This window comes from Atheta coriaria, unplaced genomic scaffold (assembly GCF_025399875.1).
Source record: "Atheta coriaria isolate IRGN ID8LTWV9N9 unplaced genomic scaffold, Caltech_Dcor_3.1 hic_scaffold_7_pilon, whole genome shotgun sequence".
Lineage (NCBI taxonomy): Eukaryota > Metazoa > Arthropoda > Insecta > Coleoptera > Staphylinidae > Dalotia > Dalotia coriaria.
This window is the reverse complement of record NW_027045449.1, coordinates 4,868,684-4,884,610: the sequence shown is the minus strand read 5'-3', so window position 1 is coordinate 4,884,610 and position 15,927 is coordinate 4,868,684. Positions and strand designations below refer to the sequence as shown.

Below are 15,927 nucleotides of genomic sequence, written 5' to 3'. Positions count from 1 at the left end.
TTGAAAAATGCTAAATTTTTAGAATGTTAGGACTGAAATTCGCGAGGTTTCAAGGGTGCACCTTGAAAAAGGACTTTGATTTTATCACATAAAGAAGAAATAACAAAAATATTGTGAAGGGTTCGCGAGATATAATCCATTTTCATCGGCAAATTTTAAAAAATGCAAAAGGAGTTTGCCCTGAATCGAGTCGCTTCTACCACTACCTTCATATGGTGCCCTAAATGGGAGTCACTTCTACTGCTGCCCTCGTACGATGCCCTGAACACGAGTCACTTCTACCGCTACCTTTACACGGTGCCCTGAACGCAAGTCATTTCTACCGCTACCCTCGTACATTGCCCTGAACACGAGTCACTTTTATCGCTACCTTTATACGGTGCCCTGAACGCGAGTCACTTCTACCGCTACCCTTGTACGGTGCCCTGAACACGAGTCAAGACTTTACAAGTCAACAAAATGCATGCCGCCATATTAAAACAGGTCTTACGACCAGCACACGTACGCTGGCACTTGCAGACAACTAGCAAAGGAAAGAAGAGTAACAAAAAAATATATTCCTTGAGCACTTTTTACATGTCATCATAGGAAATTAATATACCGAGTGATACAAAAAAAAACTACAATTTAGAATATACGCCTAAGCTCAGAAGAGTAAATTCGCAAACATAACAAATATTATCTTCCACGTGATATAAAAGAAAATTAATATACAAGATGTTACAAAAAAATCGAAAAAAAATTCACACAATTACCGCTCATTTTTACACGAATGTCAAAAATACAAAGATAAGGGTGTCCCAAAAATAAAAATCGTAAGTGAGCGACTTTAAGACAATAAACGCCTGACTTCAGGGGGCTGCAGTATAAATGTTGCCAGCAATAGCGGCATGCGGTTAGTACTCTAAGTAGTGAGAGATGATAAGCCTAAGAGGTGAAGTCGAAAACAATTCTACAATACAAAGTCTACGCCTACGAGTACATTGCTCGTAAATATAATTTTAATTGAGAACTCACCAATACGAGTATGTCCCACCAAACATCCAAGGATAGATACATGAATTGTTTTTTTCGATTAGTGATAGGTATATTCTTCAATTGTGATACAAAATTTGAGAACACACGTCAGTCAACGGCACTATCCGAAAGGAGCGACAAATAATTTCTGACTACACCAAAATGTGAGCGATGGACGATCGTATATTTTGCAATTAACTATTTTATATTAACTTATTAATTAATAATTAAATACATTGCAAACCGCTAGGAAGGCTCGCGTAGTCAATGCCGGCCCGAACCAAACTAGATTGAAGGCTAGATGTTCGCGATGCGCTGCGAAAGTAAACTGGTTTAGACACATTGCAGATAAGATAACCGAATGGGGCCGAAAACGAAAACAATCAGAGTTTGCAAGACTAGTCCAAGTTGGTTGCGATTATATGAAAAATATTATTAATTTTATAATAAATTCCCACAAAATATCAATAAACATTGTTAAAATTAAAAAGGCAACTGCACGCGGAGTTCCCAAGCGGTCTCCCATCCAAGTACTACCCGCGCCCGACGTTGCTTGACTTCGGTGATCGGACGAGAACCGGTATATTCAACGTGGTATGGCCGTTGCCTATCAGTATAGTAGTGATATAAATATTTTACAAAGGAATTTGAGTATTCAAATAAGGCAAAATATATTTAATTGTACAAATGAAAATTAAAATAACTAGAAAATTTGATACATAAAGTAAATATCACAAATTATACATAGGTGCTATCAATCAGCAACTGCAGGCAAAACTACAGATGCCAAACGGAGCGGAGGCGTTAATCCCCATTCAATTACCCTGAAATATTTCCATTCTTCTTATTAATATAATTTTATTAATGATAATAATATTTAGTATGTTTTTACTGGCAGTAAACCATCCTCTACCATTTTGTCTAAAAGGGACACTAATAATACATAAAAAAATCCTAGATTCAACTTGTATACGATGCTCATAAAGAATTAAAAACATTGCATATTTGTAACGATATTCACGAAAATAATTGACGAAAAACGCACTCTTCTGAGGAGTAGCGCCTTCTCTTCTTTCACTATTAGTTAAAAAAAACCATTAAAAATCGTATGAACTTAGAGAGTATTTATACACAAAGGCGTAATAATTCTCTCCTGCTGGATGCGTTTTATAAATAAGCACGCCTAAAATTAGCCGCGCGCTCTCTCTCATCTCATCTCGTGTATCCCGCATCCCAAACGCAGTGCGCGACGTCCGGTGTCGGCCGCGACATCGACCAATTAAACAATACGTGAAACGACCGAACCCCTCATCCGACTCAAAACGAAAGTGAATCAATCATACAATACTTACAAACTAAAATCAAGCTATTAATTGGCAAAGTTAATAACTTGAAGCCTCCACAGAGACCAACAACCTAAGTAAAATGGTCAAAATGGCGGCTCGCCGAAACTGCGTATAAACAGGAAGCAGCTTATGCTTCATCAGTAGGTTTTGGTGCATTACGCACGATTCGATTCTTTTCACACACGCACACCAAGCCAAGACAAGTTGAAAAGGCGAAACGAGTTCACGTGTGTGCGACTTGGTTTGTCATTCACTGAGCGAACCTTGCAACTCTAAATGCGGTGATTGCGTGGTCGTCATCAGCTTGCCGCTCGACCACATCGACATCGCACATCACAGTGTGCTTTGACTTGATATTAATACAGCACGCATAACAAATAACACGAAAGTTGACAAGAAATGCATGCCTGTATGGCTACCTGGTGGTAATTATAAATTCCAGGAAAAAGACGAAAATATTATATTATCCAGAAAATAATAGCAACTCGGTGGCGAATATTGGGATTATTTTGCACTAGAAATTTAAAGTACGTATACATCTGCGAAATAATGAGTTTCCTACTAATCTGCGATGACAAATCATGCAAATTTAACACCTGTTCATCAAGTTGGAAGTTTTGCAATAACAAAAGTATTTTTTCTTTCATCTAGTTAAATGTGTACTTTGTTGAATGCCACAGAACTTGTAGACGTTTTATTTGTCCATACAACTTAACCTCAACTCAATGTTTTAACCTCAATGTTAGCAAGTAAACAAATATTGTTATATTGTGGCTTAAATAAGGTTATTTTTAGAAACTGAGTGTAAAAATGTCACTATTACAACAAAACGCCAACGTGATTCGTCGCAGTAATAAAACTGACTTTACCACCGCCAACCATGGCAATGGTAGTTTAACAAACGCTGGGGTTTTATCACGAGAGCGCAGTTTTGTGAAGCAGAGTAATCTTCATAAGCGCCGTTCGCAAACAATATCATCTCTTAAGGCTCTCAATAAACCTACCATGGAGATCTACCGTCCACCAAACGTACGCTCCGACCTCTTACCTGCTCTACAACATCATCATGGGAACCATGGCAATCATGGAAACGGAAAGTTAAACGTCCATGCCAAAGAATTCACTATGCAACAAACGCATGAACTACAACAATCAAAGTCAAGCGGCAATCTCTCGCACTATCTAAATTATAATCCAAATTTAACTGGAGACATTATACAACAAAAGTCTTCTCTAAGGCAGTTGCCTTTAATTATGCCGGGAATGATGAGCAATCCCCTAATGCATTCTGCAACGTCTATTATTGTTCCAAATGCACATAGGGTCAACTTTCAAATTCCTGAATATACAACACAAGCGAGAGGTCATAGTCCGCAAAATCCACAAGGTTTTAATGCATCTATGGGCTTGAAACGCTCTAAAAGTATGATTGAAACCCAACCCAATCGTATCAAATGTTTCAACAACGAAGAAATTGATCTTGGCTCCTTTTCTGAAGAGGATCGCACTAACTTAAAACTTGCTTTGGAAGATCCCAATGCCCTACAATCAAGAACCTTGATGGATTTGGTGAAGCTTATTCTAGAACGTGTTGTTGAGGGAATAAAATACTCAGAAGCAGGTGCTAAATTATGTATTCGCATTATTGACGCGGAACGTAACCAAACCTTTCTGGAATCCTTGATTAACACTTGTCAGCAATGGTATCAAGAACGCGATAAGATATTACGAGGACAAAAAGCCGGTGATGGGACACGCTTTACTGCTTTCATGTGGTTCCTTACTGAAATGTGTGGACAGTTGAAGAGACACCAGATGAAGTCGCAGTTTGAGGCATTGCAACCTGATATGGTACTACTCTCAGTTTTGGGAAAGTGTTGCATGGCGTGCGTTAGTTTGCCGATTAAATGTTTGGCAGAGACTGAATGTCTCTTCTTTGTTCTTACGTCTATAGGAAGGGATCTTGAAAATGAACTTCCTTTGCAATTGGACACTTTGATGGCAAGTGTCAGAGATGGTTTCTTAGCCAGCGCAGGAAGTCCTGCTGTGCGTAGAACCTTGCTGCAGTTGATTGAGTTACACGCGTCAAAGTGGCAATTGCCTGGTTCATCGGTGCTGTATTACTACCCCAGAGCAAAATAATTACAGAAAATGGCGCACTGATAGGATGAGGATGATTCGACGATAACTACGACACGATAACTTGACGAATATCGATATTTATTACTTAATTTATTAATGTTTAACGTTTTGGACTGTAATTTATTTGTAGTCCCTTCGATGAATTAGTGGCAACTATTTCGGATTTTGTATTTATAACGTGATTATATTTTAAAATAAATGTATAATAATCATAACTATTACAATTTGTTGCACCGCTGATTTAAGTTCAGAATAGATCACAACTATAGCGCGTCAAAATATTTTAGTTTGAGTTCTATACATTATTTGCATGTAAAATTTTCGGATTTCCGTAATTTTGTACCTAATTGCCTTGTCAGCTTTAAAAATTTCGTTAAAATTGGGTAACTCGACACCAAAAAATAATGCAAGCACGAATGACATTCCGAGATAAGATTCTTAGTATGTGCTGCGCGAGATTGCAATACAGCGGTGGTTTTACTTCTCACCTCACAAGACGCAACCGAAAGTGTCCGCGAGACGGTCGAGTGGTATGAGGCAGTATTAATAACACGAGATTGGACAAATGTAAACAAACACGTTTACACGTAATGTGAATAAAACATATTATTTTATTATTTGTTTTAATTATTTAAGTTTTAACTAATTTGCAAAATATTATGATGTTTTCTTTAGTATTAGCAGCAACCGTAGCAAATTTCTTCAATTTGCGGAATACTGTTCCAACGGTATTATTATAAAACCTCATTACCCAGTTAAATTTATTGTTGCATATATCTCATGAACTTGCACGGACACGAGTCGCGCTAGATAAATCGCATGCTTTATCGCAACCAACTCCACTACCACCAACAAACAAGAATTAAATGCAAATAAGTACTGTCCTAGCGCCATCTAGCGGGTGCGCAAGAAGTTCACAAGGTCACGGATAAAATCACGCGGCACGTATCAACAACCTAACGAAATGAATGATAGTATTTCGAAATAATTACAATACACGCACTTTTAATCCTAGCGTTTAAACTTATATAAAACATAACAAATATACAATGAATTAGACTGAAATACTTGTAACGACACGTAAAAACTTTACAAACATTGACTTTTGATGTGAAACTTCTTTAAAATGATTTCAATAAAACTGATATCTGTATGATTTAAGTTCAAATTTAAGCCTCAGTGAATGAAATATGAACACTATGTGGCGTATTATAGAGTCAATTCTATGTAGCTCGAAACAATTACTCTAGTTTATATCCATATACCTAATAGACACATTAGCAAACGTAATAATGAAATACAAAAAAATAAAAATATTTCAATACGGTTCAATTTTAAAAACAGCCTGTTTCATTGTTTTCAATGGAATTTATTACAAAAATGCAATAAGTATGTATTACTTTGTAGAATACTTAAGTGTTGCCATGACAAAAATATTCCATTCCGTATTTCAAGTTTGCATTTATTGGATCGTGTTTATTTACTCAGTTTATCTGACAATCACAAATCTTACCTTAATCGTGTCCTGGCTGATCCATAAGAAGGTTGAAAGAATTCCACTGAATCGCGGAATCGACACACAACGCAGAGTGAGTTATTGAAGACGCTTCACAACTAAAACATGCTTCACTATACGATAACGATAAACTACGATGAAGAAATTTAGTTGAATTCCGTGTACACAGAGTCATCTATGCATAGTTTTCACAAAGCTGTCCAACTGAAGGTCATGTTCGTTTGTTCGCCACTCTTGTTCGATTTTTGCGATGAGGTTAGATGATTTGTTTTTATAATATTGACTTGACTTTTATCAATATATCCTGAAAAGGATGTGTTTGCATTTTTTAAAGGCCAGGAATTTAAAATGACCCAAAGCGCTGTTTGAAATGTGCTTCAACTTCATGTTAGTAAATAATTAAATGAGATTACTAGATACAATGTCTGTTCGATGGAATACTGACTTTTTTATTGCCATGGAGCACAGAGACTTACAGGCCAATGCTATGGCCTTAAATAATACCGGTACCTATGTCTTACTAGCAGGGTAAGTTGCACTAGTAGTGTGTTCTAGGATATTATTATTACTGATTTGTGTTAATATTTTGCAGGAGGAGGTACATTGCTATTAGGAATTTAGATGACACTGACACTGATAACTTGAAGAAATTTCCAAGACAAAGTAAATATGATGTAGGATCTGCAGAGTGGAATCATACTGAACACAATAGTGAGCTTTGTGTTATTTCAGTAAGTTAAAAACATATATATTTCCTTTCTGTTTCTTTTTTATTTATTAAAATTAATATTTTTCAGTGTAATCAAAGACTAGAAGTTTTAACATGGCGTTTGGGTGAACTTACACAAACCCACTCACTAAAAGCACACACTAGAGTCATCACTGACTTAAATTGGCATCATACTGATCCAAATCTACTTGCCTCATGTTCCGTTGACACCTTTATTCACATTTGGGATCTGAGAGACTCACGTCGTCCTACAACTAGTCTATCGGCGATTGCGGAAGCCTCACAAGTTCGTTGGAACTACAAAAATCCCTATCTCCTTGCCACAGCACATGATGGTGATATCAAATTATGGGATCGACGTAAGGGTACCGCTCCGGTTCTTTATATCTCTGCACATCTGGCTAAAATTTATGGATTAGATTGGAATCCGCATGTGGAAACTCAGTTAACAACGTCTAGTCAAGATAATACTGTAAAGTTCTTTGATATTAGCTCACCCAAGAAGCCTGAGTACATTTTAAACACGAGCGCACCTGTTTGGCGAGCGAGGTATACTCCATTTGGTACTGGCTTGGTAACAGTAGTAGTACCCCAACTACGAAGAGGCGAGAATAGTCTATTAATGTGGAACACTACGAATCGCACCGCTCCAGTGCACACATTTATGGGACATAGAGACGTAGTGTTAGAATTCGAGTGGCGTAAGAAGAGGGATGGCGACTCTGATTATCAATTAGTGACTTGGTCGAAGGATCAGAGTTTACTAGTCTGGCGTATTGAACCATATCTTCAAAAATTATGCGGTTATGAACCTGAACTACCGTCCAAAGACGTCGTGAGCGAAGATATTGTTGAAGGAGTTGAAGCCACTACAAAATATGCCACAAATACTAAACTACATGCATTACAACAGGAGTTTTCTTTGATGAACGTTCAAATTCCAAATTTAGACTTGATCAAAATGGATGTTATCAAAAGAACTTGCACTGTACGTGCTAAGACGAGTAACTATTTGGTTAATCTTCAAGTTACCTTTCCGAATGCTTACCCCAATCACGTACCACCGAACTTTCAAGTAATTCAGGGATCTAGCATTGATGAGAAAGCTTCGAGCGATTTGAGCCAAGCTCTGACACACATTGCGCAGCAACGCGTATTGAAAAATCGGACTTGTCTTGAACCATGCCTCAGACAACTGGTCAGCTTCCTTGAACAATTACCACAGGATGCTACAAAGATCTACACTCCATATTTAGAGTCGCCAAATATTTTTGGTTCCTACAACGATGCCTATATTCCATTTCCAAGGACGTCAGGTGCTAAGTTCTGTTCGGTCAGTACTCTAGTTTGTTTCGGTCGGCCACAGACGAGAAGATTATCGACAAAAGTTGACAGTACCACGCCGAGGGCTTTGTCTGCTTTGGGAAGTATGATCGGTTCGAAGAGACCGAATGATCAACTTTCCGTTTCGTTATTTTACTATCAGAAGCAAAGACCGCGAACGAAAGTAAATTCAAGAAGTTTTAAGGCTATGGTGGTGGTTTATGATACTTCGTCATTGTTTCTGCTTAATAAAATGCTTGCCAGGCAATATATTATGGATGGCGATGTAGGTACGATTTGTAAATATAATGCGAATGTGGCTGCGAAGGTTGGAAGGAGAGATTTGGTGCAAGCTTGGACTTTAGCTGAGTTGGCAGCTAGTCCACAGCAGGCCGAAGAGGACATGAGTACGAATCCGCTTGGAACACAATTAATGCAATCTTTGTAAGTACAATATGTATGTATACCTGGCTGAGTTATGATGTTAATTTTTATGAATTGCAGAATTGAACATTATGCATCACAAAACGACATTCAAATGGCCGCTATGTTGTCTTGTATTTTCGGCAAAGATCACGAACAAACCGCACGAAAACAATCACTGAAGACGTTACTAAATCCTACACCGGTATGTTGACTTGATTCAACTCATATTTCATGAAAATTTAATATTGTGTATAAGGTGTTTTATTGGCCTTGATATTTCAACGCATCTTCTATCATTTCATTTGTTTTTTCTATTTTTCATATGATAGCAATTAATTCCTGGGAAACGGTGGCGCAAGGTAACAAATTAGCGTTCGAATAGCTTGGATAATCTGAAAATCGAACAGTATCAAGAGCAACGCATTAAATCCGACACGTCCTCACGTTACGAATACTACAAGATGGCGTATGCGGAGACTCTACATCGCTGGGGTTTATTGTATAATCGGGCTGAAGTACTAAAGTTTATGTGTACACAAACTGATGCCCCACGCGGTGTAGTGTTCCTAGCTGATTGCCAACATTGTTTACGTCCATCAATACAATGTGGATGTGGCAATTGTAATCGCATTTCGTTGAACTGCGTGATTTGTCACGTGTCCGTACGAGGTAGCGCAAACTGTTGTCTTGTATGCGGTCATGGCGGACATACAAAACACCTACAACAATGGTTTGCCACCCAGAACGTTTGCCCATCAGGATGCGGATGCAAATGTTTACTGCAAACGGCTGATATGTTCCACAAAGAGTAGTCACTATTTTGAATTATGAACATTTATGTTTCATTTTCTAAAGACGAATTTATTTTTATTTATTTACAAAACAGGGTATTTGTAATAGTCGAATATTAAATGTAGTTATTTATTTTTAAATGATTTTGAATTAAAAAGAATTAATTTACCCCGTGAACGCTCACATCCGCTCGTGTACAGGTCAAAACTGTTATCATTGGTCTATCATTTTTTAACAAGATAACCAAACGCAATTCACAGAATTCCATTAGGTATTTCCACTTGATTCTCCATTTTTCTTCATCCGACATTGAAGAAAATTCAGAAGGCTAAATATGTATAAACGTTGAAATAATTTATTTTTATATATTTGCGTTTATACTTACACTGCAATTAAATACAGTTTCTGCGTTTTGTCCACTCAATCGACATTGCGTTAATGTACCGGTTCTATCCGATACTTCAATGCGTAAATCAAAGATTTTGTCAAGATCCATCACTTGGTTAGATGTATTGGACAAGCAAATTGGATTTTGACATTCTTCTAACTGATTGGTCATACTTTTGCAAAGGGAACTATAATAATTTAATTAATTACTCCGCGCGCAATAGGTATAGAAAGATTTAATTGCATAAACTTACCAACGAGTACTGAATATTCTTGAGAGACCATCAATGTCTAGTTTGGTCACGTATGCGTATAAAATGACAGCAAATTGATTCTCTTCTACTCTAACTGACTTTGTCTTACTAATTTGGTTCAATTTGAGTTGAATTTCACGTATATTCATTATCGTTTTGATAAAAGCCGCTATATTAAAAGATTTTAATACATAGTGTAACTAAAACGACATTGTGTATTGTGTTATCTTACGTTCTGGCATAACTCCAAGCAATTGATCCATAACTGCGGAACTGTGCAAATGCGCGTTCATTGCATAGTTTTTCAAGATATTGCCTTCTTTTCCTTCCGGATTCTCGGTGATAATAGTTTTCATTGATGGAGTACCAATTGCACTGTTGGAAAAGGTGTCGTATTGCACTTTACAATCTGTGATGAACAAAATTGTTTCTCTCGGCTTCCACATGTTTGCCCTTGTTGTATCGTCAGAGTTCCAGAAAGTTATAGCCATTGCCGGGTTAGTACTGTCAAATACAATCACTTTGCGCAATTGTTGCATACCATTTTTAGTTGAAACAAAGCGCACTTCACCTACTTGACGTACTGCCACTAACAAATCAAACAAAAGACCTGAAAATAGTGAAATATGAAATTATTATGACAAACAGATTAATATATGGGTTATGCTGAATTACTACCGTTTATCTGGTGGATATTTTTGAAAATATAATCAATTGTAGTATAATTAAACATAGGTTTTGTCGGCAAATTCAGCAGTCGCATCAGTGCTGGAATAGAATATCCACGAACTTTTTGTGCATTACCAGTGTCTTCATTGATAGTTAGATGAAAAGGACTGGTTACCACAGGACAAAATTGTTCACCGACGTTGGTTGCCTTACGAAGGCTTATCCGAGGACAAGTTATTTCAACTTTAACCAAATCAGGTTCAAATTAGGTTAACGTTGTCCAACTGACTGATTGTATCAGGTTTACCCCAAAAAGTAACATTGATATAGTCGCGTGGACTATCTCGTACCGTAAAATTCCAAACAGCGCGTTCTTCAGTGGATACTGGTGCCTTGCCGTAGTCAAGAGGTTTGAAACAGCGATGCGGCTGCTTACCGATGAGTAATGCAATTAGCATTACATTCGGTAAATCAACTTCGAGGTTTTTAATCGATGTACGATTTAATGCAGTAGATGTATTTGCCATTGTATTGTATTTCAATTTAAAGAAAACACCAAAAGTATAACAAGTGAGTATGAAAAACAATATGGCGGTACCATGTTCTAACCCCGAAAGTGTTTCTAGATGTTATGTAAGTTGCATACATTAAAATAAAGTTAAGAAATGTTGGCTAAAAATGAATGTTTTTGTTGTTTTAAAGCAATTCATATATTGAAATATATATGGAATTTATTGTTTCTAATTTTACATTAATTAATATTACTTTTGAAGCATGGTTCATGAATTTGGTTAATAGCCTGTTGCAGGAATCACAGGTAGCTGAACTTACACGCTGTCTTTGCATCTTTGCAAAATCCAAACAATGCTGGTTCTCTTGTTTGAAGTTGTTTTATGTCGCGATATCGGATCTATAGTCCGATCCATTCGCTCGCTAATGCAATAGGGATGTTGACTATTTTTGGGAAAGTGTTTTAAATCGTGCATATGTACCTAATATGGTCCTAAATATACATATATTTTTTTAAATACCTTTAAAGCCTAAAAATCATGTTTTTAAAATTGCGTTTCAAATTTCGTTCCAAAACGCCAATACCTTGTCACGTGATCGCTGTGACGTCACATTCTCACAAATAAAGGTTACTGGTGCATTTCACCATATGAAATGAAGACCAGCAGGGAATGAAACAACACGAACATTAGCAGTTAAAAACAAAGATTGGAAGCAGTAGCCGATTGTGAAAGGGAAATAGAACAAGCACACTCTGCACAAAGCATTTCCATGGCTGAGGTTCAACCAGGTCCAAGCTCAGGCATGTATCTATACTGTTATTACTAGTTGATTCTAAATACAGTATTTTATTTATTTGCTTAAGAAGGGCAAAAAGATGTACTTCAACTAGCAGAGTATAAGCCAATATCAACAGACAAATCAATACAAGTATCCATGGTTCATAAATTCAGAAGTAAAAGCACACAGACTCTAGCACCGTTCAATTACGTTTATGAATTTTAATTATGCGGCCTTGTGGGCTTGCAAATGTAACTTCTTATTGGGAGCTTCTCGTGCTTGCTCTGTTCTTATCCAATCAAGAAAAACACAAATGAATAATACACACCTACACCGATACACTTATACATCTAGACGTATGGCGTAAATGGGTCAGACTGTTGGACGAGCCCAGATTTTGTGCATTTTCATCTTCGCTGAGCAATGGCCGGGGTTAGAGTTGACATGTTCATGACTTAACTCATGTTGAATAGATGAATAGATTGTAAATTTGATTTGTCGTGTTTATTTTTCTTTTAAGGAAAGTAAAAGTGTTAACAAGCTAAAATATGCAAATGTCTTAATAATAAAATGTGAATCTTTCCTTTTAGAAAGGTTTGCAAATGTCGAAATTCATAATAATATATAAATTTATGCTTTGTGTTAAAACTTTGATGGTCTTTTTATTTTTCATTGTTTAATAACTCAATTTTCAAGTTTTCTTAACTGTGCAAGATTAGTGGAATTGTAAAAACGACAGGAAACAATTTGGTTACGCAAGTTGTGGTTCTCGATCGAGAGTTTGATCGGCTGAGCGATCAGAATTAAAAACGAGCACAAAAAAAAACAAACACCGATTGTTATCAGTGGCCGATCACGGAGGTGAAACAGTAGCTGCAAGTGTATTGAACAATGACTCATCACAAATGAATGTGTTTCTTAGAGTTTTAATTATTTATTATATTATGCACAGCGCATCGCTTTAACAATAGTTGAACGAATTTTTATGCTGTGAAAAGGTGAATAGTATACAATAAATTTTATGACACCCACTCAAAAGTTCAAATATTGGCAATTTGAACTAACTTAAGCTATGCTCAAATTGTTTTACGATTACATAAGTAATGCTAAAATGCCAAAATTGTACATGAAATGGAACACGTGAGGAAAATGTAATCTCGTAATCTTTAATCTTTAAATGTTTCTCCCTACTTGGTGTCTAAAGATTTAGATATTTGATAATAAGTAATACATTAACAAAATTTATATTGTTTATATTTTAGCTAAATATTACTTATTATATTTATCAAGCGGAATTTTATGAAAATTAGGCGTTTTAAATGAAAATGATGTGAAAATTTCAAAACAGACAGTATGTGTATAAACCAGTTTAACAATTAAATTGCATCTCACTTTTGTTCTTTTACTGATACATATTTTGATTGTATTTAGTCATTTAAAACTACAAACGTAAAACTATATTTTTTATGCATTTGTATGTTTTTTATTTTTATTTATTTTAGTGTTTATCTATATTCTGGATTGGAGGATATTGTCAATCGTTGAACGATGAAGATGATGGACAATATCATCCTGGGAAATATCCTGGTCCCGATGGAGAAGATGGACAATATGTGCATGATAATTCTGGTCAATATATTGTTGATAATAGTGGACAATATAAACACGAAAAAGGACCAGGATTTTACCGAGCAAAAGGAAATTTAAATAAATTTCGAAGTGATGGCAATTTTGCTGGAAATTTTGTATCTGGATCTAAATCAAAGTTTGCGCAAAATAATTTTGTTAGGCCAAATAATCAATTAAGAGAATTTGAAGGTAAATTAACTTAGTTATTAGTCTTTATCTCCAAACATTAAATAAATACTATTATTTATTATTTAGATAATTTTGGTAACAAAAAATCTTCGGGAAAATTTGCGTCATCTTCACCGAGTTATGAAGATGATCAGTTTTTAAGTTCTACAATTGCTCCTACCACTAGAATTTTACACCGAAAACCTCTCCAAGGAATCAAGGACGTAGAATTTTTCAGGAAGCCATTAACAAGCCATTCTGCAAATCACCAGTCTAACTTTTTCGGTGATATTCCTGCTGGAACAGTCTTTAATCCAAAAACTACACATTCAGCTATTCGTTTCCCTACTAAATACTACTAATAATTAAACAAAATGGCGATGTTGCACCAGATGGATATCATTGGGAGTAATATAAACCAATTCCTAGAAATATTTTGTTACTTATTTATGTTAATTTTTAGTTTTGAAACTGAAAATGGAATACAAGCAGAAGAAACCGGCAAAATTGCAAATAAAGGAAGTGATTTGGAAGCAATGCGTGCCAAAGGCTTTTTTAAATATACCGGGCCGGATAATAAAGTTTATAGTATAATGTACACAGCTGATGAAAACGGATTCGTCGCTCAAGGCAATCATTTGCCTACGCCGCCTCCGATTCCTGATGAAATTCTTAAAAGTTTGAACTACCAGCGAGGTGGAGGACCACATGGAAAATTCTAAACTACTATACAATTATATATTGTTATTAACTACCATAAATTGGCATATTAATCATTATTTATCATTATTATCATTAGAATTGTAAATTGTAAATCCTATGTAATCATTTTATTTAAATGCTTAAAAATTGTATAAATCCTATCACAATAACACAAATACATATACATTTTTGCAAACATAACTTATAATCTTGCTTAGTTTAAATATCGTAGCTTCCTTTTAGAACTACACTATATTTAGGATCTGAAGCACCTTGAGGACCTCCAGTCGTTCGTCTTCACCGGCAACTCCTAAATGACCCCGTTTGTCTTGTGTCTGGAAGAAGTTGTAAGTTCCAGATGCTTTGAAATCTGTGCCTGCACCGCGAGTGTTTTCTGAGTTTATTTGGAAATTACTTCCAGAAGGTTTATGGAGATATTCAGCGCCTTGACCGGTTGTTAAAGGTCCTTTTGGGGCATAATTGCGGTTTGCATATGCGTTGGCAGTGAATTTATGTCGATCGTTGTCAACGAAAGTATTATATGTGATTGCCCGAAGCTAACGTGTTTTCTGCCTGTTTCATGATCTGCGTCGTGATGTGGATTGGGTGATCTAAAAACAGAAATACTTACAATAAACATAAACATCATTTCGTTTAAGTTTGAGATTAACCTGATATATCTGTGGCCAATTTGTATTATATTATATCATCGGAGAGAACTAAATGATATAAGTTATTATTGCGATCTTCAAAAATTGGTTGGGATTTAATGTGACTAAGTGCAAAAATTGCAATAACCAGAAAATAAATGTTTAAATGGTGCATTGCTGATACGTGTTTAAACTTTAATGTTATAATAAACGGCCTTGAAATATTGGTGTTTGTTCGTTGGGAATAATGTTCGTGATTTGACGCTGGACTAGCTTTAGTAAAGCAATTTATACTCTTTAGGTAATTAAAAGCCTTACTGTTGTTTTTACAGTAAATTAAATATATTTTGGAATTAAATTCAAAGTGTACTAATAATGTGATTTATTAGATCTGCAAATCCTCAACGTGAAACCACATATGATATTGGCAACCAGCACGTTGGACTTGGTCAGAAATACACCTTTGTCGACAACGATAAACACCAATTCTCTGCGAATGCATATGGTGGACGTGATTTTGCTCCCAAAGGTCCTCTGACAACTGGACAAGGCGCTGAATATCTTCACAAACCATCAGGCAGTAACTTCCAAGTAAACGCTGAGAATACTCGCGGTGCTGGTACAGACTTCAAAGCTTCCGGAACTTACAATTTCTTCCAGACTCAAGACAAGCGTGGACGTGTGGGTGTTGCCGGCGAGTACGAGCGCCATTACGGAGGACGAGGTGGCACTACTGACCCTAAATACAATGTTCTTCTTAAGGGCAGCTACGATTTTTAAATAGACTTAATCGAATGTGTTTGTTGAAGCATTAATATTTATTATATTCAATTGTAAACTTATAAAATACAGAAGAAATAAAGAAAAAATGATAAACATAAAATTT

General features: G+C 36.1%; 4 protein-coding genes, 1 long non-coding RNA gene and 1 other non-coding gene across 6 annotated transcripts; 3 read left to right on the top strand and 3 right to left on the bottom strand.

Moving 5' to 3' along the window:
- Positions 1-1,506: 1,506 nt before the first annotated feature.
- On the bottom strand, positions 1,507-1,625 carry LOC135796775 (5S ribosomal RNA). Its single transcript, XR_010549399.1, has one exon. It is a non-coding gene; the product is annotated as a 5S ribosomal RNA (ribosomal RNA).
- Positions 1,626-2,243: 618 nt separating this feature from the next.
- On the top strand, positions 2,244-4,720 carry LOC135795817 (CBP80/20-dependent translation initiation factor). Its single transcript, XM_065307610.1, has 2 exons — positions 2,244-2,890; positions 3,159-4,720. The coding sequence occupies exon 2, from the start codon at positions 3,174-3,176 to the stop codon at positions 4,503-4,505; it is 1,332 nt and encodes a 443-aa protein (XP_065163682.1). The 5' UTR covers positions 2,244-2,890; positions 3,159-3,173; the 3' UTR covers positions 4,506-4,720.
- A 1,261-nt stretch (positions 4,721-5,981) lies between these two features.
- Wdr59 (WD repeat domain 59) lies at positions 5,982-8,864 on the top strand. The gene is made up of 4 exons (XM_065307658.1): positions 5,982-6,549; positions 6,614-6,752; positions 6,819-8,518; positions 8,579-8,864. The coding sequence occupies exons 1-4, from the start codon at positions 6,425-6,427 to the stop codon at positions 8,709-8,711; spliced, it is 2,097 nt and encodes a 698-aa protein (XP_065163730.1). The 5' UTR covers positions 5,982-6,424; the 3' UTR covers positions 8,712-8,864.
- A 543-nt stretch (positions 8,865-9,407) lies between these two features.
- LOC135795865 (meiosis-specific with OB domain-containing protein-like) lies at positions 9,408-11,557 on the bottom strand. The gene is made up of 6 exons (XM_065307659.1): positions 10,892-11,557; positions 10,612-10,845; positions 10,166-10,543; positions 9,934-10,102; positions 9,678-9,867; positions 9,408-9,620 (listed from the first exon to the last, which is right to left on the bottom strand). The coding sequence occupies exons 1-6, from the start codon at positions 11,127-11,129 to the stop codon at positions 9,453-9,455; spliced, it is 1,377 nt and encodes a 458-aa protein (XP_065163731.1). The 5' UTR covers positions 11,130-11,557; the 3' UTR covers positions 9,408-9,452.
- Positions 11,191-14,592, top strand: LOC135795453 (larval cuticle protein LCP-30-like). Its single transcript, XM_065307139.1, has 5 exons — positions 11,191-11,235; positions 11,855-11,914; positions 13,395-13,710; positions 13,777-14,050; positions 14,153-14,592. Exons 1-5 carry the CDS (start codon positions 11,191-11,193, stop codon positions 14,409-14,411), a joined length of 954 nt encoding a protein of 317 aa, XP_065163211.1. The 3' UTR covers positions 14,412-14,592.
- A 253-nt stretch (positions 14,593-14,845) lies between these two features.
- Positions 14,846-15,334, bottom strand: LOC135796017 (uncharacterized). Its single transcript, XR_010549214.1, has 2 exons — positions 15,063-15,334; positions 14,846-15,002 (listed from the first exon to the last, which is right to left on the bottom strand). It is a non-coding gene; the product is annotated as an uncharacterized lncRNA (long non-coding RNA).
- Between the last annotated feature and the right edge of the window lie 593 nt (positions 15,335-15,927).